General features: G+C 33.2%; 1 protein-coding gene across 12 annotated transcripts in view; it reads left to right on the forward strand.

The window, feature by feature from the left end:
* Positions 1 to 23,498, forward strand: part of LOC136035969 (probable phospholipid-transporting ATPase IA) — a 188,967-nt gene that overhangs the window by 143,308 nt on the left and 22,161 nt on the right. For 8 of the 12 annotated variants that reach the window (XR_010619585.1, XR_010619584.1, XR_010619586.1 and 5 more), the window contains exons 14-19: positions 209 to 394; positions 2,488 to 2,751; positions 9,383 to 9,501; positions 10,556 to 10,690; positions 17,511 to 17,603; positions 22,874 to 22,908. Coding sequence is in view for 4 of the 12 variants with exons in the window: in XM_065717865.1 (XP_065573937.1) it covers positions 209 to 394; positions 2,488 to 2,751; positions 9,383 to 9,501; positions 10,556 to 10,690; positions 17,511 to 17,603; positions 22,874 to 22,908 (832 nt within the window). In the remaining 8 variants the exon portion in view is untranslated. The remainder of the gene's footprint in view (positions 1 to 208; positions 395 to 2,487; positions 2,752 to 9,382; positions 9,502 to 10,555; positions 10,691 to 17,510; positions 17,604 to 22,873; positions 22,909 to 23,498) is intronic. The other 4 variants (XR_010619590.1, XM_065717867.1, XM_065717866.1 and 1 more) reach the window with 1 other exon arrangement.

Below are 23,498 nucleotides of genomic sequence, written 5' to 3' on the forward strand. Positions count from 1 at the left end.
TGTTGTTAGGCTTTGTATAAAAGTCCTACTTTTTCAGTGTCCTAATAATTTTTTTGTCGTAATTACTATAATGTGTCAGTTCATTGTTTAGTTTTACAGTAAAAACTTTAACAAATGTTGTTCAGTTAAAGTGGACAATTATTCAGACATCTTTCAAATAACAGGCACTAGAATCATTTACTTATTCTAATGTCTCCATTTATTTTAGTTCAAATTTTTGGCCCGTTTACTCTTCGTTCATGGAGCATGGAATTACACCAGAATGAGCAAACTTATTCTTTATTCGTTTTACAAGAATATATGCCTCTATGTGATGGAACTATGGTTTGCCATGTATTCCGGTTGGTCCGGCCAGATTCTCTTTGAAAGATGGACCATTGGATTTTATAACCTGGTGAGCTAATTCTGTTATAATTTGTTTTGTAGCTGTCACACCTAAAGGTCAAATCTGACGTTTTAGACTTATTGGGCTGGTCGCTAAGCTGTTTACGTCATTTTCGCCAAATGTTTTTTGACTGTTTATCAGCTGTCACGCCTATAGGTCGAATCCAGCTGTCACACATAAAGGTCACATCTAACATTTTAAACTTCTTGAGATGCTCGCTAAGCTGTCTGGACCATTTTCGCCAAAGTTTTTTGACTGTTCCACCTCTGTCACGCTTAAAGATCGTACTTGATGACTTCGGAAATAATTGCCAAAAACTGTTTGCTTGGCTGTTTTGGCCGTTTCGCCGCTGCCACGTCTAAGGACCGTATCTGACATTTATAGACTTCTGAGATGATTGACAAAACTGTTTGATAGGCCTTTTCGTCGATTTTAGCCAAATTCTTTTGACGATATCGCCACTGTCGGGCCTACAGATCGTATCCGAGATTTTTGACATCTGAGGTAATTGACGAAAACTGTTTGCTCACCTTTTTGCCCTTCTTTGGCCCAAAGGTTTTTAGCCGTTTTTAGCCGCTAGTCTTTGTCCGGAATAAAGGTCATTTCTGATATTTTTTAACTTCCGCGATAATTGTCAAAAGTGCCTGTTAAGTATTCCTCAATTTGAGGATGAATAGTGTACGTTATGATAAATTACACTGGTTCCTCCTTATCTACACTGCCCCCCTGATTCTCCGTTTGAGAAAATCTTACCTTAAGTTCAGAGACAAGAAGTTGCTGCGATAGGCAATTTTCGTCAATTGCAGTAATTGATAATTTTCGTTGCCTTGTTGTTCACACAGGATTTTGGCATCAGTCAATTTTTATCCGGAAAATATTGAAATTAAAGCACGCTTGAAGAATGAATCAAGAAGAAGTTCTTCTTCTATCTCTTGTTGCAAGGAGGAGAAAGAAAAAGAGGAATTTGGTAAGCTTTTCTAGTCATGTCTCGCACAATTTCAAGTTTTTCTCGAGATAATCATGGTATTGGGATCCACATTATGTAGTGATCAATGATTTAGATTTATGATAATCGCTAGACAAACTGATTCTCAATAATATTATCATTGATAATGAACAGCCATTATCAGCTTTTCAGTAATATTATCAGTATCTTCCATTATGTTGCTGTTGCGCGCAGAAAATTGCTATAAAAATTGCTTCGTCGCCCGATTAAAGTTGAATTTTTTCAACTCTGCGAAGTTGCTCAACGGAGCAACTAAAATTGCTCAAACTGGCACCTAAATTGCGGCGATGGGTGATTTTCGCTCCTGTGTGAACATGTGTGTGAACCCAGAGTTATAGGGGGTGTTTGCAATTATTTTAGAAACTTTAAGATGTCAGATCGAACAATTGTTTTTTTACCATGTGGTACGTATCTTGTACGAAATTTTCTTTTGAAAATAATTCGGTGTTGTTTTTTTAGACGTTGACTTTTTTTATTTCCATGGAATCAAGTGCACAAGTTTTAAAAAGGCTTTTGAGACTTTTGTTCGCTTACAGCGATCGTTAATTTGCCATATCGTGTACTATATAAATTATAGACAGGGTAACATTTTTTGATTATCAATAGTGGATATCTTATTAAAACGAATATCTCAATAAAAAGAATATCTTGTTAAAAATAATTCACTGGTAGCTTTGATTCTAATACTACTACTAACAACTCATCGCAGAACCAAGTCGGAAGAGTTGCAAGAAGAGTATATCCATCTAATAGCTTTTTGACCAGATGCACTGCTTGAGAAACGAAAAATGCAAATGTACAAGTGTGCTATAAAAATATATAAAAAGAGCAATCTTTTCTTAGTCGGCTCCTTTCAGATTTATAAAGATGTTGGTGACCCCCATTTCTTATGCGCCATTGGATAAATAAAGCACAAAATAAAGTGGCTCCTGAGGTGCAAAGATAAAAAAGAAACTTTTGGTCTTAGCTTCCCTCAGAAGAAAATTGTAGTGTGAATTGTCAGGTGCTATGAGACGACTAAATAAAGAAAAATAAGCCTAAGCACAGTACGAAAAATGCTTTTATTGTAAAAAATATCTCCTCTTTCTTTTTCCAGTTATTTACAGCCGCGCCTCCCTTAGCCATGGGGTTGTTTGATCGAACTTGCTCCGCAGAGACAATGTTGAAATATCCAAAACTTTACACGCCCTCTCAGACGTCGGAGTTATTCAATGTTCGAGTCTTTTGGATGTGGATTGGGAATGCATTAATACATTCATTACTTCTTTTTTGGCTCCCTTTATTCATGTTTTCACAGGACATTATATGGTCGAACGGTAGGGATGGAGGATATTTAGTTCTTGGGAACACTGTTTATACCGTAAGTTTTTATTCTTTTATTTTTTTTAAATTTTTTTTCTTTTCTTTTATTTATTACGTTGGTTATATACCTAGGTAATAAACACTTGCGTGGGTATTTTCATTTTGAGTTTTAACGATATCTTATTAAAAAGAATTCCCTGGTAGCTTTCATTACTACTACTACTACTGCTAACAACTCACCGCAGCACCAAACCGTCTGAGGCTACGTACGCTCCTCCTTTATTCCAATCTATTCAAACCCTCCAACAACCTCCCAGGAAGTGTCCATTTCTTTTCAATATTTCTTTATGACATCCTCTCACCCAAACCGCGGACAACCTGCTTTCTGTTCAGCCTTGGACGATTGGCCGAAAATTATAATCTTCAGCAATCTATCACCCTTCATCCGCAGAACCTGCCCTAGCTATCTCAACTTTTCTCTCGTTATAGCCCTAGAAAGTGGGGATTAACTACACTTTTTGTGCAGCCTACTGTTTTAAATACTGTTGGTCCGCCCGGCACCCAGAACAGTCCGTAGGCAATTTTTCTGAAAACATCTAGTAAATCTTCATCCGGTTTTCGGTGCGCCCATGCTTCAGAGTCATATGTTTTTGTTGTTGTTTGGGATTTGACGCGTTCGACCAATAGGTCATATGCGTTCGTATCACTCAGTTGTTCTGTGCCTTCTATAATCACTGGCTTGCTTGTCACTTCAGTCATTATTCACTGAACCAGAACAGTATCACTTGACTTTCTCATGGAGGGGGTCAGAGCCATATTTGACCACTGTCATCACTGTAGCTTCCAAAATTCTAACCATTTTTTGCAGACTTATCTTCTTGTGTTTCCAAACTTTTTTTTAACTGTGAAAAAACGCCCTGAGCCTTGGCTTTTCCACTTTTAACATCCCACCGTCTTTACTTATAATACTACTAAGGTAAACGAAACTGTCCACCTGATCAATCTTTTCGTTACCCAACAAAACCTTTTCATCTTCACTTATTCCTAGCCTTAGTGACTTGGTCTTCTTAACATTAATTTTTAAACCTATTCTAGCACCCTGAACTCGTAAAATCTCTGAAAATTAATTTATTTTCCTTACACTTTCACTTAGGATGCTTAAATCATCAGCATAATCTAAGTTGTGAAGAGTTTTTCCTCACCATTTGACTCTACGGTCTTCCCTCGCCTTTCTTGTGCTCCTTAAGACAAAGTCCATCAAAATTATCCATATAAAGAAGGATAGAACACAACCTTGTTTAACTCCTGACTTAATACGAAAACAGCTGCTATTTTCATTTCCTACCTTAACCGCAGCAATATTATTCTCGCAAGAACTAATCACTTTAATGTATTTATCTGGTATACCGTTCAAGGATAAGATCTTCGTTAAAGCTCTTCTATTAAGAGAATCAAATGCTTGCTCATAATCTATAAAACTGAAGACCAAAGATGTTTGATAACTTAGGCATTTCTCGATTATTAACCGAAAAGAGAAAATTTGGTCGAAATAGCCTCTACCTTTTCTAAAACCACCCTATTCTTCTCTTATAACTTTGTTTATAGCATTTTTGGGTCTAGAAAGTATCATGTTACTAAGTAATTTGCTACCTACAAAGACCAGACTAATGCCTCGATAATCACCACACTCACTCTTATCACCTTTCTTATGGGTTTAATCAATGTTTTCCTAAAATCGCAAGGTACTTCCCCATTTTAAAAAAGTATATTCGTAATCTTCAATAACTTATTTCTAACCTCAGAGCCACCATATTTAAGAAACTCATTTACCACACTATCAGCACCTGGAACCTTATTATTTTTTAATCCTTTTAGTACTGTAACTATTTCTTCCTCACAAAACAAAACTTCTTTTATTTCTAAGGAATCACAAACCTTTTCTTTTCTTCTATATCTTTTCCTGCAACTCTATCTCTGTTTAGCTCAATCTCGAAATGTTCTGCCCATCTCTCTTTAACTCCTTCCTTATGACTAATTGTGGCCCCGTCCCTATCTTAAATTGGGACCAGTTTGGATTGACTACTCCTTCAATTTATTAAGATACCAGTAAAATATTTTACCATTATACCGTCTAGCTGTATCTTCCAGATCCTCTGCAATTTTATCCATGGTCTTCACCTCACACCTCCCTAGTTAATATGTTAATGATCCATCACTCAGACACTTCTTGTACAAGTCGCTTCTCCTGTCTATTAAGCATAAAGCTTTTACACTAATATTTCTTGCTGCTCTCCTAACTTCCTTCCCTAAGACACCGTCCGCATCTTCACAAACTGTTTGTCTAAAATTATTCCATTCATCTTCCACGTTGTCAAATTCTAAACTCTTCAGTGTAGCATTTAACTGTTCCTCGAAATTTTCTCTCAAATTTTCATCTTGGAGTCTGCCAACATCATAACGTCCCGGGAGGCATTTACCCTTCCGAAATTTCAGCTTTAACTTAACCTTAGACACTACTAGATGGTGATCTGCACTTTTAAGATCAATTACAGCACTCCTATATACCCTAGTATAATGTATAGCCCCTGCCAGTCTTCGGCTTGTAATAACACAATCAATAAGGTTTTCTGTTTTACCATTACGTGAATACCATCCGAACTTATGGGCCATTTTATGACCATATACCGTATTGGTTATAAATAGATTGTTATACCTACAAACTTTCAGTAGTCTGTAGCCATTGCTGTTTTCTTTTCCTATGCCAAATTTATCTAGACTAGGTTACTATCTATCCCTATTTCTACCGACCCGGGCGTTAAAATCTCCTAATAAAAACACCACATTTCTACCTGGGTCCCTGTCTATTTGGTCCTGTAGCTATAAGTAAAATTCATCCAAGTCACAAATATCTCTGTCAGTCGGTTCTAAAGGGAAATATACTACTATAAATGATACCCTGAACTTTTTAGTCATAAAATGAGCGATTAGTATTTTATTATACATACTTTCCCAGCCTAAACAGGACTTATCAGCTTCCTTATTCATCATGAGCCTTACTTTCTGTCTATGTGACCTGAACCATTATGGTAACCTGAACTATTTATTTAGCTAAAGGTTTGGACAGATTGTGAAATTGTGAAACCTCAATATAAACTGCGATTCTCGTTATTAATCAATTGATATGAAAATAGAAAATGATGTCATATACGTAGTCATATATCATATACGTAGGCTTCCCTTGGAATGTTGATTTTTGAATTAAAATTGAATAGTTTTTTGGCATCAAGTCATGGCTAATTGTAAAAAAAATCCAAGAGAGATTGTCCAATTGAATGAGAGGCAATTCTGGCATTAACCCCCCTTATTAGGATTTATGAATATTTGGTTTTAATTAAACTTACATCATTAGAAAAATGTGAATTTTGTTTTTTCGATTAAGAAGAGCAGAATTTATTTTTAAGTAGAGAAAAAGGCAGCCCCTATAAATATTCTAGCATATTCTACAAAAGCAACAAATCAAGAAAGATGGCGTCAAGTTGTCAAGTGAGGTTTGGTGCGCTTAAACCCTTATATAGGGTATCTCCACTAGTATAGGATTAAAAATCTTCAGTGTGATTGAGTTAAACTTAATTAACTCAGCGCAAAAACGCTCAAAATTAGCTTTAGTTTAGAAGAAATAGTTAGTTCAAAATCTGGCCTAAAACACGCCTATAATGATTAAACATGATCTTCATTATTGTGAAAAAGATTAGATCTGTCGAGCCCCTAGTAGATTTAGTAACCGTATTTCTGAAATATACTTCTTAAATAGGGCTATTGTAGCATCTTCATATAGATGATACTTCTAGAAAATCCCGACGTTCTGGGATCCCGAAATCACGATACTTTGACATGACAATCATGCGTAAACCTAACGACAGCAAAAATACTAATTGATGTATACTCATGAGTTGAATAATGGTTACATAAATACTCATGGCCATTTCCTATTGGAGCAATTTTTATTGTTTGGACATAAAATAAGAACCTATTTCAAGTTATGTTTGCTCCAATATAAAAAATCTACTAATAATAAATCTTGTAACTTTTCTAGGGGGGGGGGATTTCAATTTAGTTTTATAAGATTTTTTTCTGGCATGGACGGATAATAAGGAAAAGGGTTCATTCCTCAATAAAAAAAAACGGAATTCGACAAAAAAAAGTCTCACTTGACAAATTTTGAAGCCAAAAATTAAATGAGCAATGGATAAAATTCATAAATACTACATAAATACTCATGGGCATTTCCTATTGGAGCAATTTTTATTGTTTGGACCTAAAATAAGAACCTATTTCAAGTTATATTTGCTCCAATATAAAAAAGCTACTATTAATAAAGCTTGTAACTTTTCTAGGGGGGGATTTCAATTTAGTTTTATAAGGTTTTTTTTCTGGCATGGACGGATAATAAGGAAAAGGGTTCATTCCTCAATAAAAAAACGGAATTCGACAAAAAAAAGTCTCACTTGACAAATGTTGAAGCCAAAAATTAAATGAGCAATGGATAAAATTCATTATACTACTTACCATGCACAAATATATTTCTGGTCCTAGATTCAGATTCATTCAAACTCGCTTTTCTAATTTCCAATTTTTTAAATACCCTTCTCATCAAACTAAAGTAAAGCTCATAAATACGACTTTTGATTTGCGAAGTAAACTATGGATGAGTGTTGTGATTTGCGTGATTTGCAAGTGTTTGCAAAAAACGGCCTAAGAAGTAAGATCATTGTCCGCAGATTTTTGTTGAATTTTTGTCTGTAAAAAGAAGTAAGATCTTGTACTTTGAGTCAAAGAACGAACCTTATGTCTTGGGGTCGCAGCAACAAATCCAACTGTACGAATGATTGGACAGGGCCAAAGTTACCCGATTAAAGCTAAATTTCATTAGGAAACTACAAGTTAAAATACGAGGTGGCTTTGCTCATCTTGTCACGAAATTTCCTTACTTTCAGGGGCATATCCAGGATTTTTTTTTAGGGGGAGGGATGCTGCAAAAGCTTCAAAAAGTGCATTGAAAAGCTGTTTAATATGCATATTTGTTACGTTTTTACGAATCAGACATTTTTTATTTGGAGGGGGGGGGGGCTTTAACCTGGTAACACTTTTTTGGATACGGCCTTGCTTACTTTATTTATTTAAGAATTAACGACGCTTCTTGACTACTAAGGTCCTTGCGTTGGCCCTGCAGTGCATTCCTGCAGCGTGGTTCGATCTCTGGGTCCCGTATTACCAAGCTAAGATCAAATCCACTGCGCCACCACAGGACAAAAAGTTAGCAGCTTTAAAGTGAATTTAAAGTGTTGGTGAGATGCAGTCTGTCAATGGATAATCTGAAAGTATTATCATATTCTGTAGAGCTGTTACAGAACAATTTCCCCGAATAGTATACATCATATCAGTTAGGTGGCTTGAGGATGCATACCAAGATATTTTTTGGCCTACAACGGCCTCTCATCTGGCCTTTTTATCTGAGAAAATTTGAAAAGCTGACTGATAAGTTTTACCAACCAAATGGGAATTTCAGTAAAACTGGAGTAAAAGTAGACAAATTTTCCAAATTTGGACGGGATCGAGTTGGGCCTATCTGGCACTTTTTTTAAAGAGGGAACTTGGAATTTTTAGGGAAAGGGGTTATCCTGTTTGACTAGTATATTTTATGCAAGGGGATTGCCAACAATGGAGCTGTCAGTTGTTGTGCTGTAAATGTTGTAAATGTACATGGTCTCCCTTTTTTTCTTTTTTGGAAATTGAATGAAAGCACTAGAGTCATTTTAAACAAGAAACGAAACGATTTCATGAGAGTATCACCCCCTCCCTTCAGTAGGGTTGTGTATAAACTAATGCCTCCTTCCAAATGAGCCCTTGAACTGCCATAAATCTGCCGTAAAGTAGTGCTGGTAACTTCACAGTTTTTGTTGTTGTACTTATCTTTTTAGAGGGGGCCTCTTGAGCAGTTCCCCCAGAACACTTGTGGAAATTTGCACCTTCTTTTACTATAACTTCTGCTGTTAGTACCCCATTTTTGAAAATCATGCCTTAAAGTGCCCCCCTAACTGGGATACTGTTTGAAGGGTTAAGATACGGGGGACCATGACTATACCATGGTTTGTATAACTTCACTGTGTTTAAAAAGTCATTTTTATGTATGGTGACTTGTGTATGGTGATATGATTGTGATGGTGACTTGTATGGTGACAGTGTATGGTGACTTGAAGAGTGTCCACTTTGGCTGCTGATTAATAAATGAATTGTACCTTGTAAGTATGTAAAGTGTTTTATTATTTACACAAATTTGGGCCTTTTTTCTGCTTTTACTCAAATTTTACTGAAATATCCATATTTGTTGGTAAAATTCTCAGTCAGTCTTTGAGTCGTCTCATATAAAAAGACAAAATGAAAACCATTATAGGCCAAAACAAATCTTTTGGTGTGCATCCTAAAACCACCTAACTGATATGATATCTACTTTTCTACTATTCCATCAAGTATTTTTTATAGTGTATTATTGTTTTTTATTGTTACAGTGTTTTATGTTTCAGTATGTAACGTTTTTTTGTTATGTTTCATTCCTGGGATGAATAATCAGTTTAAACGTCGTTTTAATTATTTCATTCTTCATTTATTATTTAATTATTTCTTTCTTTCAGTATGTTGTGGCAACCGTTTGCTTAAAAGCCGGTTTTGAGACTCAAGCTTGGACGTGGTTGACTCATTTGGCGATTTGGGGATCCATTGCTACTTGGTTTCTGTTTTTCATAATATACAGGTAATTAGATAAGATATTTTTGAGCCAAAAAAAAACAAAACAAACAACAAAAACATTAAATAAATATAATAGGGAATCCCCCGCCTACATCCCGCCTGCAAAGGAGGGATGTGAAAAATTTTTTAAACATTAGAATATTAAACATTTACACATTCTGTTGAAAACATTTACTCATTAAAACAAAATATGGTGGCAAGATTGTGCCTTATCTTGGCTTATATACTAGCATAGTATAGATAATACACAGATTTGATTTTGCTCTAAACTATGATATCTTCACTTTGTCTATTTAAACTGACTTTCTGCTTTCTATTATTTTCTCCCTACTATACTATTTTCTACTGCTACTTCTACTACTTTCTACTACTACTATACTACTTTCTGCTATTTTATGATAATAGTTTTTACTTTAATCATAATTATTTTTTTTATAATCATAATTTATTGACTTATTGTTAATCGATAATACCGTTGCAATATTGAAAATTCTTTTGTAAAAATTTTGTTTAGATTAGGTTGAATACTGGTTTTGGGACAAGCAGTTAAAGACAGTTAATAAGTTGATGTTTAATATCAACTAAATATACTTGATAAAGTTGTTCCTTGTACAGCTCTATTTAGAGGAATAATGCTAATCTAACTTGTTCCAATGGCTGACGTTAAGAGCAACCTTAGGAATAATTTGGAACGTTCTTTTTGTGCTTTTACTCACGTAACCCCTCCACCATTTCCTATAGTTCCGAAAAAAAATTTAAAAATTGTATAATTGAATGTAGATGTAAAATTAGGAAGTTATGATATGAAGATATGATATGAAAAATTACGCGCACGGGGGGATCCCCCCCCCCGAAATCTTTGTTCCGAGTTTTTGGGGACTTCTTCTTCAGATTATTTTGTAGTATTTATATTTATTGTTGATACCCCCCCCCCCCCCCCGAGAAAAATCATTTGTTGCCCCCTTCGTAAAAAAATCCTCGGTACCTGTCAGTGATTAAATGCAAACTAGAAGTATACTATTATGAAGTAAATATTGCTAAAGTTACCTTTTCTGTAGCAATTTTTGGCCAGTTATTCCATTTGGGGCAAACATGGCTGGCTTGGATAGAATGGTCTTTAGTTCCGCAACATTTTGGGCCGGACTTTTGGTTATTCCTGTGTGTTGCCTTGCTGGAGATCTGGCTTACAAAGCGTAAGTTTATTACATTAATTTTATTTTTATTCGTTTATTTTATTTTTATTATTTGTTTTTTTATGTTAATTTTATATTAGTATACTATTTTAAAATTAGCTATACTATCATGAAAAGAGAAATCACCAATGCAACAGCACAAACACATTAAAAAAAAAAAAAAAAAAAAAAAAAACATGAAAGAGACATGCGGAAAATTTAATGAGACGATATGGAACTTCCACTGTTTTGAGGAGAGTACGGAACGATGCGGAAAGTTTAGAGGAAAGATGTAGAACTTTCACCGTTTTGCCGTGGATGTGGAACGATACGGAACATTTAAAGAGAAGATGTGGAACTTTCATCGTTTTACCGAAAATATGGAACGATACGAAAAATTAAAAGGAAAGATGCAGAACTTTCACCGTTTTTCTGAGGATGCGGAACAGTGCGAAACGTTTAAAAGAAAAGATGTGGGATTTTCACCGTTTTGAGGAAAATGCGGAACGTCTGAAGAAAAGATACAGAACTTTCACCGTTTTGCGGAGGATATAGAACGATGCAGGAAGGTTTAAAGGAAAAATGTGGAACTTTCACCGTTTTGAGGAGAATGTGGAACATTTAAAAAAAGATGCAGAACTTTTACCGTTTTGCGGAGGATGTGGAACAATACGGAATATTTAAAGGAAAGATGTGGAACTTTCACCGTTTTGAGGTGAATGCGGAAAGTTTAAAGAAAAAAGTAGAACTTTCACCGTTTTACGGAGGATATGGATCGATGCGGGAATGTTTAAAGGAAAGATGTGGAATTTTCACCGTTTTGAGGACAACGCGGAACGTTTAAAGGGAAGATGCGGAAACGTTGTTCTTTTTAGTGGCTTCAAGCATGGTCAATGCTGGTGACACAAGGAGTTCGGGAAACTGATAAGTGAGAAAAACAAAAAAATAGCAAATTCCAAAAAAATTCCACCTAGTATTACATAGCGAAATCTTAAATTTAGCTAAAAAAAAAAAATTAAAGAAAAATTTAGGTTCCTTTTTCGGCTTTGCACCGGATCAAAGAACAAAGCAGCTGCTTTCACCAATGAGCAAATTAAAGTGTGCTTGTGTATATTTTTTAAACTAGTATATTATCTTCTTATTATAACCTGAACTAGCGTATAATCCATAAAAAGTAATTTACAAACAAAAAACTCCCTATTTAAATAAATTTTAGATGGTACTTAAATAAATACAGACCTTCGACTGATATTCTGATCGTGTCAAAAGAAGTGTGGAGAGACTTAAATCGAAATCTTATGATATCGACGGCATCAGTGCTTTTCACCTTAATATCGATTCGGAGGAAATAAGTTCACCACTTGCAGCTATTTTTCCAGATGTGTTTATGCTCGTCTTTAGTCCCTGGTTCTTTTTTATTTGGTAACATTACGTCAATTTTGAATCGTGGTAAGGATCCAACTAGTTGCGCTTCGTATAGTTCTATTACGGTTGCTTGTACTTTAAGTAAAGTATTTGAATATATTTTGCTCCCTGATCTCCTGTCTAAAGTAGATCGTCATCACGCTCTTGCTTCGCTATTACTTGAAGCGTATAAAAATGGTTTTGAGATTCATTTTTGTGCACTCGATGTTTCAAAAGCATTTAATTCAATATGCCATAGCCAACTTTGGTATTCTTTAATCCAACTTGGTGTTAATGTGTCTATTATATCAACTCTTCGATTTTGGCTAATTTACCAATTTGGCATACAATTACCAACTTACGTTGGTAATTTCCTTATCCGTTCTGGTCTTACGCAAGGAGAAGTCCTATCCCCGTATCTTTGTAATGCTCGTCTCTATTCTGTTTTGCCACGTATTAATCCATCACGTTTTAGGCCTAACAAATGTTTTGTATATTGCATATGCAGATGATTTAGTTTTGATTAGCGCACTAAATCTAGCCTAATTAAGTTGACCCAGCTTGTTTCAAAGTCTTTTGAGGAAATTTGGCCTCAAACATAATACTGAAAAATGTGAATATTTTGTTTTTTAATGCTAAACATCAGATTAGTGATCTTGCTTATGGTTCTTTTTCAGTCAAGCTTGTTTCTCGATTCGGTGACTGGGTATTAGTATTTGTTCATCTACATCTGTTTTTCGATCTTGTGGGCTTATTAAAAGTAAACTTAAAACTGGGTACGCGAAATTGTCCCGAACCGAGGCAGATTTTCACGAAAGACTTTATTCTACATGCTACGATCACTCTATATTGTTTCTATCCGGTTTGTGCCCGTATTTTAATAATCAAGATTTACAAAATATAAGAGTTAAATGGGAAGATTATTAGAAAGTTTTGTGCCACTAATATTATTTTTGTTTATAAAAAACTTAATGGTAGATTAGGCGCTGAGGCCTGTCAACGCTTGGGTCCTTACCCCCCTCTGATTAGACTGTATTGATTGTATTGTCTGTGTTATTTTGTTTTCTTTCCTTAGTATTTTTACTCCGCTTAAATTGTTAAAACAAGCGGGTAACAAAATATTATTATTAATTATTATAGTATCGAAATTCAAATATATTGATATTAACCTTGTATGACCTTAAACTAATTCTGCTGTGTAACGCTACGCTGTTAATGGTGCTAATAGTTATTTTTATTAAATCCAGGTGAAAGAGGTAGAAGTTTCCTCTTTATTACGTTCTCGTCCGCTTGTTTGACAATCCTGGGGTACCAACTGGGCTCTGATTTTAAAGATTATTTTTTTGGCATTTTCGTCAAAAAAATATGTAACAAAGAGCAAAATTCCTCTCCCCCACAACTAATTTTAAAAATAATTTTTTTGGTATCTTGATTAATAACAAGGAAAACAAATCCCTGACTGACCCTTCCCCCCTACAGTTTTTGAATTGGCATGCCTGTGACAATCTTCAAATACATCAATCTAGGTAACAACTGATCGAAATTAATTATTTGAATTTTTCTTTAAGGAATCCCTTAAGCAGTGTCGTCAAATGTGGGGGAGGGGTAAACTTTTCGTCCGGCCCTCCGCCCCTCCCTAGATTTCAAAATTTTATTTTTCGTTTTTGAAACTGCCCTTGAACCCCTAGACTTTTGTACTTAGGTATTTTTGATCTTTAGATTACCCCAATTTTTTTTACCCATCCCCCTCCCAATTTCAGTGAATTTACGGCGCTACTTTTAAAAATGAAAAAGGAAACGAACCACTGTAACCAAATGGGCTAGTATTCCACAAAAGGGTCAAAATTATGCGATCGGTTCTACACAAGATTAAATACAAGACCTTGGAGAATTGTAGTAGTATCAGCAAACAATAGGATTGTTTCTAACTGAATAATTACCTCCTTTTTTCATTTTATTTTCAGTTATTTTGGTGTTCTCATTGAACCAGCCCTAGTAGCTTCTGTGACGCTCAGTCACAGTATCGGCAATTGTACATATTGATATTAGTTGCTTTTATTTATTGGTTTTGGATTTTATTTGTTTTTAGGTTATTTTAGTTTTTATCTTTGTTTTATCAGCGTTTTATTGTTTTTGTTTGTTTTTATTTGTTTTTATTTGTTTGTTTTTCTTTGTTTTTATTAGATTTTATTTGTTTTTAGGTTATTTTACTTTTATCTTTATTTTATCAGCGTTTTATTGTTTTTTGTTTTTATTTGTTTTTATTTGTTTTGTTTATCAGCGTTTTATTGTTTTTGTTAGTTTCTATTTGCTTTTATTTGTTTTATTTGTTTGTTTTTGTTTGTTTTTACTAGATTTTATTTGTTTTTGGGTTATTTTAGTTTTATCTTTGTTTTATCAGCGTTTTATTGTTTTTGTTTGTTTTTATTTGTTTTGTTTATCAGCGTTTTATTGTTTTTGTTTGTTTTTATTTGTTTTATTTGTTTGTTTTTGTTTGTTTTTTATTATATTTTTTTTTGTTTTTAGGTTATTTTAGTTTCTATCTTTGTTTTATCAGCGTTTTATTGTTTTTGTTTGTTTTGTTTATCAGCGTTTTATTATTTTTGTATGTTTTTTTTTATTTGTTTTGTTTTTTATTAGATTTATTTGTTTTTAGGTTATTTTAGTTTTTATCTTTGTTTTATCAGCGTTTTATTGTTTTTGTTTGTTTTTATTTGTTTTTATTTGTTTTGTTTATTAGCGTTTTATTGTTTTTGTTTGTTTTTATTTGTTTTTATTTGTTTGTTTTTGTTTGTTTTTATTAGATTTTATTTGTTTTTAGGTTATTTTAGTTTTCATCTTTGTTTTATCAGCGTTTTATTGTTTTTGTTTGTTTTTATTTGTTTTTACTCGTTTTGTTTATCAGCGTGTTATTGTTTTTGTTTGGTTTTATTTGTTTTCATTTGTTTTATTGTTTTTTTTTGTTTTTGTTTTATTAGATTTTATTTGTTTTTAGGTTATTTTAGTTTTTATCTTTGTTTTATCAGCGTTGAAGACGCCTTGTTTTGTACAAGTGAAATATCCGTGTCGTGCTAGTTTTTATCTTTTCTTTCTACTTGCCATAGTCCCGTTTGTTTCTCCATTGTTGGGGTTTCTCTCTTTGTTGTTTTTTGATTCAGGACATAAATTTTCTCGTAAGTTGTTGGGCATTTTGCAAACGAAGTTTACAAAGATGTTGCACATTAAGAAGATAAATCAAGGGAAAATTTATTCAAAAATCGGATGCCATTGATAAAATTATACGTGTCCAGGTATATGCCAAAAGGTATATTTATAACAAAACATTAAAAAAAGAATGTAAACTTATAATCAATCTTATGCGGTGGACGCTCGCTATCTCGAAATTCGCGATACCATGATTTTTCATCGAGTTACGTACTCTTCGACTTATGCATAGTTCGAATTATAGATGTCATTCTGCAAAAATTCGACTTATAAAGGAAACGAGCTATAAAGGTAAGCCAAATGAAAATTCGAGTTACAGAGGTACAAAATCGCTAAATTTACTCCCTGTAACAATTACAAAGTTAAGAATAACTTTATCAATGTATTATAGACTGGACATATTAAGAATTTACTTTGAAATGTCAAGACTTGACTTTAAAATGCCAATAATAAATTTAGTTTGCTAGGAAATAGACACCTGAACATTTACCGAATCTGATACAAAGATGTGTTACACAAAATTAATACATATCAAAGTTTACATGTTGTATTCTGCATCTTGGGGTTTCGACTAACAGAAGTTCGTTGGAAAAACTTCGAGATACAGCTTCGAGATACTTTAGCTGCTGAGATTCGGTAAACTTCGACTTGTGCAGGTAAAGTGAAAATTGCATGACGACTTATCTACCGCATTTATCTACTGCATTTCGAATTATAGAGACAATTTTTAGGTCACTTCGACTTACAGAGGTAAAATATAACCGCAAAATTATTTCGAGTTATGCATGGTTTTCTCTTCGAATTTGAAAGGTTTTTTCACCGGGTTTTGAAAAGGTTTTACATCGGAGGGATTTACGTTCTAATAGTTTTACTGAATAAATAAAAATCAAAAATTATTTCGACTTATGCATGGTTTTTTCTTCGAATTTGAAAGGTTTTTTCACCGGGTTTTGAAAAGGTTTTACATCGGAGGGATTTACGTTCTAAGGGTTTTACTGAATTAAATAAAAATCAAAAATTATTTTGAGTTATGCATGGTGTAAAAGGTTTTTTCATCGGGTTTCGAAAAGGTTTTACATCGGGGGGATTTACGTTCTAAGGGTTTTACTGAATTAAATAATAATCAAAATTATTTCTAGTTATGCATGGTGTTTTCTTCGAATTTGAAAGGTTTTTCACCGGGTTTTGAAAAGGTTTTACATCGGAGGGATTTACGTTCTAAGGGTTTTACTGAATTAAATAAAAATCAAAAATTACTTTGAGTTATGCATGGCGTAAAAGGTTTTTTCATCGGGTTTCGAAAAGGTTTTACATGGGGGGGATTTACGTTCTAAGGGTTTTACTGAATTAAATAAAAATCAAAAATTATTTCGAGTTATGCATGGTTTTTTCTTCGAATTTGAAAGGTTTTTTCATCGGGTTTTGAAAAGGTTTTACATCGGGGGGATTTACGTTCTAAGTGTTTTACTGAATTAAATAAAAATAAAAAATTATTTCGAGTTATGCATGGTTTTTTCTTCAAATTTGAAAGGTTTCTTCAAGGGTATTGAGAATAATTCGATGTACCGAGGATTTCGAGAGTCGACTTTAAATACCAAAACTTACAACAAAATAACAATAATAAAAAAAATAAAAAGTAATAATATTAGGAAACATTTAAAAACAAAAACAATAGGAAACGGAGTACTGCAGCTATTGTACTCTTAAACTAATCGACTGCTTTTATCAATGTTGTTTCAGCTTAGGTCTCAGCTTAGGTTTTTTTTTCTTCGAATTTGAAAGGTTTTTTCAAGGGTATTGAAAATAGTTCGATATATCGAGGATTTCGAGTTATCTAGAGTCGACTATACATAACAAAACTTACAACAAAATAACAATAATAAAAAAAAAATATAAACAATAATAATAATAGGAAACATATAAAAAAAATAGGAAAAGGAGTTGTGCAGCTATTCTTGTCTTAAAACTAATCGACTGCTTTTATCAATGTTGTTTCAGCTTAGGTCAAAATGCGATACGTTCTAAGGGTTTTACTGAATTAACTAAAAATAGAAAAAAAGTAACCTGAGACTATGGAGAAACGAAGATCCATGGAATCTTCAAGATAATATATTTTCTAGTTTACCGCAAAACCAGTTTGACTTACCTTATTGATGATCTTAATTCTCCTGATTATTTGAATTTGATTACTTTAATTTTGATTACTTTAATTTGATTTCCTTAAAATTTTTAGGTTGTACAATACTGTGAAAAAGCCTCTTTATGAGCTGGTAAGAGAAAGTGAAATTAGGAAATCAGACCCTTCGGTCGTTCTTCAAGAGCCAAAGTAAGTTATTGCTATGATTCTTATTTTCCTGAACTTTGCTCTTAAACTTTCCCTCATGTGTATGACATTTGGTAATATTATTGTGGGGGGGGATTTACATCGTAATTTATAAAAAAAATGTCAAAATACACTGTGCTGTTTTCTTTTATGTTTTTTCATATACATATTTTAAAAGAGCAAATCTTTTATGTGGCGAATTTTTTTTTCTATTATTTTCTTGTAGTATTCCGGATATAGTTTAGTGGCAAGTTTTTCCACTTGAGATATTTATTAAATTGCCATCATTGGGTTCAATTTATTAAGTGTTCCAAATTAAGATTGTCCCTGATGTGTTGTTGGGGGGAGGGGATAATAAAGAAAAGAACACAAAACGTTTGTATGCTTGAAGTAAGCTTAATATCCTCAAATCTTCACATTTTCGTCCTATTCAAATCTCATTTTTTTCAAATTATGTTCAAATTTTAATATCATCAAATTGTAAATTGTTTGTTAATGAAGTCATAAAACTTTCTAGCTAAACGTGGCTCTAATGTTTAGGAGAGGGAGAAGAATTCTTTCAATTTTCTTTTATTTCTGATAGTTATTTCTAAGGAATAGGTAACATATTTGGTAATATTTCTTCAAATTTTTGATACCTAAAGTTTATGTGATATTTTTTGAGAATTTATGGCTCTAAACTAGGTGCAGCAGTGTACTAATTGCTTAATTAGTGAAACCAAGTGTGGTTGAGAAGAAGGGGCATTAAAAAAGAAAAAGCAGTATGGCTAGTCTTTTTGTGTCCTCTAATTATATACAGAGGGTGCAGTGGCGGTCTAGGCCTGCGCTGGGGGAGAAGCCGCCCCTCTCTAAGTTCTTCTGACATTCAATTCCTTCTATTTTTTAATTTCTTCTTAGATGTATTTTGCCCCCCCCCACCACATTAGGAGGCCTTTAACCGTTACTGAAAGGATGTGTCACATAAAGTATTAGAAGTCAACGACTTAAAAGATATGTGTTTTTCTCTCTTTGGGGAGACACTGGGAGGCAACTTTGAAATTTTAAACGACAAACCTTAAATGATATGGCAAATCCCCAAGGAAGATTCTATAATGGAAATCAACCCCAAGCACAAAGTCCCCCCTTCTCCCCGGAAACTATATGCATACTTCCCAATAATAGATACCATACGTAAACAATGGGCAAATTTCATAACTTACAGGCCTCTCCCTACGCAATGGGGGGTGTCATTTTCCTCCCAAAGACTTAGTTATTTGATCCTTCAACTATAATGAACAAAATAACTATCTCAAAATTTTGATCAGATAACTTTGGGAAATTAATGGGTATGGGAGGGGGTCAATTGCCCTTCAATATTTTTTCACTTAAATTTTAATGTGCGTTCGAATGCGCCCTTTCTGGATCTTCTTAGGTCATTATTTTAGTACGATCATCCCCAGAAAAAAAAAGAAAAAAAAGGAACCAATAAACACACATCCGTCATCTGTCTTATGGCAAAAATAGCAACATTTCACATTTTTGTATTTAGGAGCTTGAAACTTCTACATTAGGGCCCTCGGGTACTTTAAATCTGATGATGTGATTTTCATCAAGATTTCTTGAATTTTAAGGTGTGCCTCCCTCCCATTTCAAAACTCGGGCTTGTAACTTTTGTTGGGTAACACTAAACTGGATGAATTTTATATATTTATATTGAATCTTATATATACTAAACTGGAAGCAGCATAATAATCTGATTCTTTTGATGTATCTATTGATATTAAGATTCTTCTCATTGGCTCAAAGTACATTTATTGGAATTTGCCGTTAAAAAATTCCACTTACCCTCCATCACTCCTTTACGGGGGTATGTGTGCCCACAACAAGTAGCACAAATATAAAACCGGATCTTTTTTGGTTCTTATACATAACTATTTACATACAGGTTTTACGCTTTATGTTGTTTTCAAAAAGGAGGAGGAAAGGCGTACTGTTCTACAGTAAAAAAAAATATCTCAAGAAAACAAATTACATTTAAAAACAAATTTTGAATAATGTTTTGAAGTCGAAGATCGAGGAGCCAATTGAGCCAAAAAAAAAAACTTACTCATTCTAAATTGAACCAAGAAAAATTTAACCATTTTAAATTGAACCAAGACAACCTTAACCATTTTAAATTGAACTAAGAAAAATTTAACCATTTTAAATTTAACCAGGAAAAATTTTACCATTTTAAATTGAACCAAGAAAATTTCGAAATGTGAAAGATAGGTAAACTCTTATTATCATCGCCTATCATTCTTTGACACTAGGCTTCACCTCAATATAGCTTTAGGGTTCACTTCACTTTAACACGGCTTCAAGTTTCACCTCAAATATGCACTCAGTATATTTAGTGTATTATGTATTCAGACAAAAATATTACGATAAACAAAAATCTAGGCTCACTTCATAATGAATCATATTGGCTCACATAATGGTATTGTTTTCTCTTTTTCCCTCTGAATCGCTCCTGTGTTGGCCTATTGTCTTTCTGAGAAGTCTTACGATGAGATACTTGATCTGGGCCTTAAAAAATTTAGTGGTCCTGAAACCCTGGGGAGGGCTTGTTCGGTTTCATTTTCTTCCGAGTAATTTAAGTGGAAAATTGCGTTTTTCTTCGATGCAAACAAGATCAAGGTTTGGAATCCAGGGCCTTACCCAGACTTTTGATTCGGGAAGGAAGGGAGGTCAGCAAAGGGAAATGTCTAAGCCTTTTTAATCGATGTTTGTCTTATTCTTTTTACTCTTTGAATTTCTCCAATTTTGTTCTGTTTCCTTCCTAAAAAGGTTAAAAAAATTGTAGCGCTATTTGATTTTTTTTTAAATATCAACCATGTCTCACAGTTGAAACAAACTGAATATCCAAATTTGTTTTTTTTTGGGGAATTTCTTAAGGTTTAGCTTTACCCAAAGGACCATGGGAGTGGGGAGAGGTGTTCTTTTTTTATGCAAAGCGCTAATTATAGTTTGAAATATGGTCTCGGGTTGCGTTATGATAGCTATATATATATATATATATATATATATATATATATATATATATATATATATATATCATGAAAAGAGAAATCACCAATGCAACAGCACAAACACACACAAAAAAAAAGAAAAAAAAAGAAAAAAAGAGAGACAGAAGGAGAAAAGGAAGACTGTTCTCCTAAATTAGTGATTAATATAGACCAGCACTTGAGGCCTTTACCCTACTCATCCATACAATCACATAGGTCAAACAGCATAGCCATACACAATCAACCATAAAGAATAATCCATGGACAGGCAGTCATGTCGTCAATAAGTATAAGTCGTCATTTACCAAACAATAGAAAAAATAATAAAGACAAATAATTCAGAGGCAACAACCCAACACAAGGGCTCATCAGGAGAATACACTGGCCTATAGGGTTTCGCCACTTTAAATTCTCTACCCAGCCAAGTGTTGTGGCTACCACAGAATATCCATGGCATCCCCGTGTCAGGTATCACCCCCAAAATACATGCCTATGAAAGAAAAAAAACAACAGCAAATGTAAAACAACCAAGTAACACCAAAAAAAACTTATCCTGTTAATATATCCCTCTTTTTAGCAACAATAGGTAAACTAAATATAATAAATTTTACCAAATCACAAATATTAACACATTACAAAAAACTTGAATGAACTAAACAATTATAGAATTCATCTTTACCATGTGGCTAATTTTTAAAAAAATCCGCTAAATTAGAAACACAATTCAAAATAATTGGCGCTGCAACATCATTTCTCGAACCTCCGAAATTAGTTGAAAATTTCTTTAAGTATTTCTAGATAATTCTTTTGATATTTATTTAAAAGTTCGTTATAATGAAAACTAAATTTTTTAAATTGCCAAGTTAATTTATTTGCAGAAAAACCTCTTGATATCAATTTTTTGCTTAAGATTTTACATCTATTTTAAAATCAATATAATTACTACAAATCCTTGCATAACGAAGTAACTGTGAGAAAAACGCTGAATATGTGATATTTGAGTGTATATTACTTTCAGGGAATGGGAAACTAATCACTTCAAAATCAAAATCGTCCGTTTTATTATACATTTTAAAACTTAATTTATTATTATCACAAATATTAATATTTAAATCTAAGAAATGATCTTCATGACCAGCGCCATGACTAGGTTCAAGAATAAGCTCTGATGGATATATATTTTTAGAAATATCAATGAAATCCTTACAATTTAAGACCAAAATATCATCTAAATATCTTTTATTATTTGACAAAACATATTTTAAATTATTTGGATTATTCTTATCCATCATATATTTGTATTCTAGTTGACTTAAAAACAAGTCAGCTATAAATGGGCTGGCATTCCCCCCCATGGGAATTCCCACAATTTGCATGTACAAATCACCACCAAATCTTATATAAGTATTGTATAAAACAAATTCTAATAACTCAAAAATCATATCCAAGCTGTAACATCTATCTATTTCTAACGTAATTTATTATCAAAATATTTTACCGTTTTGTGTGAAATTTATAGCAAATTGGATAACCGATAATAGGGAAATTAACTATATTGTAACGGAAAATGGTTCAAAAGAATCTAGCATTACAAAGTTTTAAAAGCTAAATTTTCTTTAAAATGGCGCATAAAGAATGTAAATTGCTTAATTTTGAATTTTTTTTTTTTTTTTTTTTTTTTTTTTTTTTTTTGTATGGCCATTTTTAAGAGCACATTGTAAAAGTATTTATATATACGGGGAAGAATGGAGTCAATTGGGTAAAAGGAGAATGGTGAAAAATCAGCAAGACTTTTCAAGAAAACAAGAAAAGAGTAAGGCATTGCAAACTGCTGAAACTTATTTGCTTAGTCGATTATCCAGAAAATCATAATAATTTATATTCAAGTTTACAAAAGCAAAGATATTGAACCTTATCAAAGAACAATAACAGATGTGCTTTAGTTAATTTGAAATTTCAGTTTCACCCTATTAAGAACATAATTGTCAGTTAAGCCATTTTTCATGAAATTGATCCAAGTAAAAATAGAATGAATAACTTATAAAAATGGATACTGGCGGTAATACTGTCAAAAAACCATCAACGCCATCTAGCGTTTGGATACAATTTTAATTTTAATTTTGTAATTGATTTTCTGTCAGTAACTGAGATCTAAAACACATGCCCTTTGTATCTGACTTTCAAAAGAATTAATCATCAGCCTTATCCTTTCAAAAGAATTAATATTTAACCCAATACTTTCAGTAATGTCACAGTCGAAACAGCTTTGGAACCTTGTCGTAAGTAAATGTTTATAATGGTTTGGTATGAGTTGGTAAGCTTGGCAACTAGTCTGGGTGGTAGTTTTTTGGCTTTCAAACGATAGGGTAGTAATTTTCGGCTGGTTATAATATATACTTAGGATTGAATTGCCCCCAAGTGCATTGTAGGCTATTAATTTACTTATAATTTCTGTTATTTCTGTAACTTCTGTATTTGCTAACTATTCTGTCTTATGGAAGTATCTCTAGTTTATCATTGGTGGTTTGCTCATTGTGTACATTTTTTGCTCATTTTTTTTGCATTTTGGTTTTTTAAATGCATGCTATTGGAAGGCACTAATACCGTTGGATTGAAGCCAACAAAAATTTGACTCATCTTGAACTATACTATTGGTTAACTGTCAACCAGTAAATTTACCAGAACTCATAACTGCTACTGTTAACAACTGATCTTGGCACCAGGTCGCCTGATGCCAACAAAGCTGCCAACGGTCCTCCTCTATCACGATATATTCGAAGCTTCACTCTATACCCCTTCCTATGAAGTCCTTTTTTTTAATCCTTTCTCTTGAACCCCATCTCCCTTCCTGTTGCTCCAGATGAGTAGC

The sequence above is a fragment of the Artemia franciscana genome, chromosome 15, assembly GCF_032884065.1.
Source record: "Artemia franciscana chromosome 15, ASM3288406v1, whole genome shotgun sequence".
NCBI lineage: Eukaryota > Metazoa > Arthropoda > Branchiopoda > Anostraca > Artemiidae > Artemia > Artemia franciscana.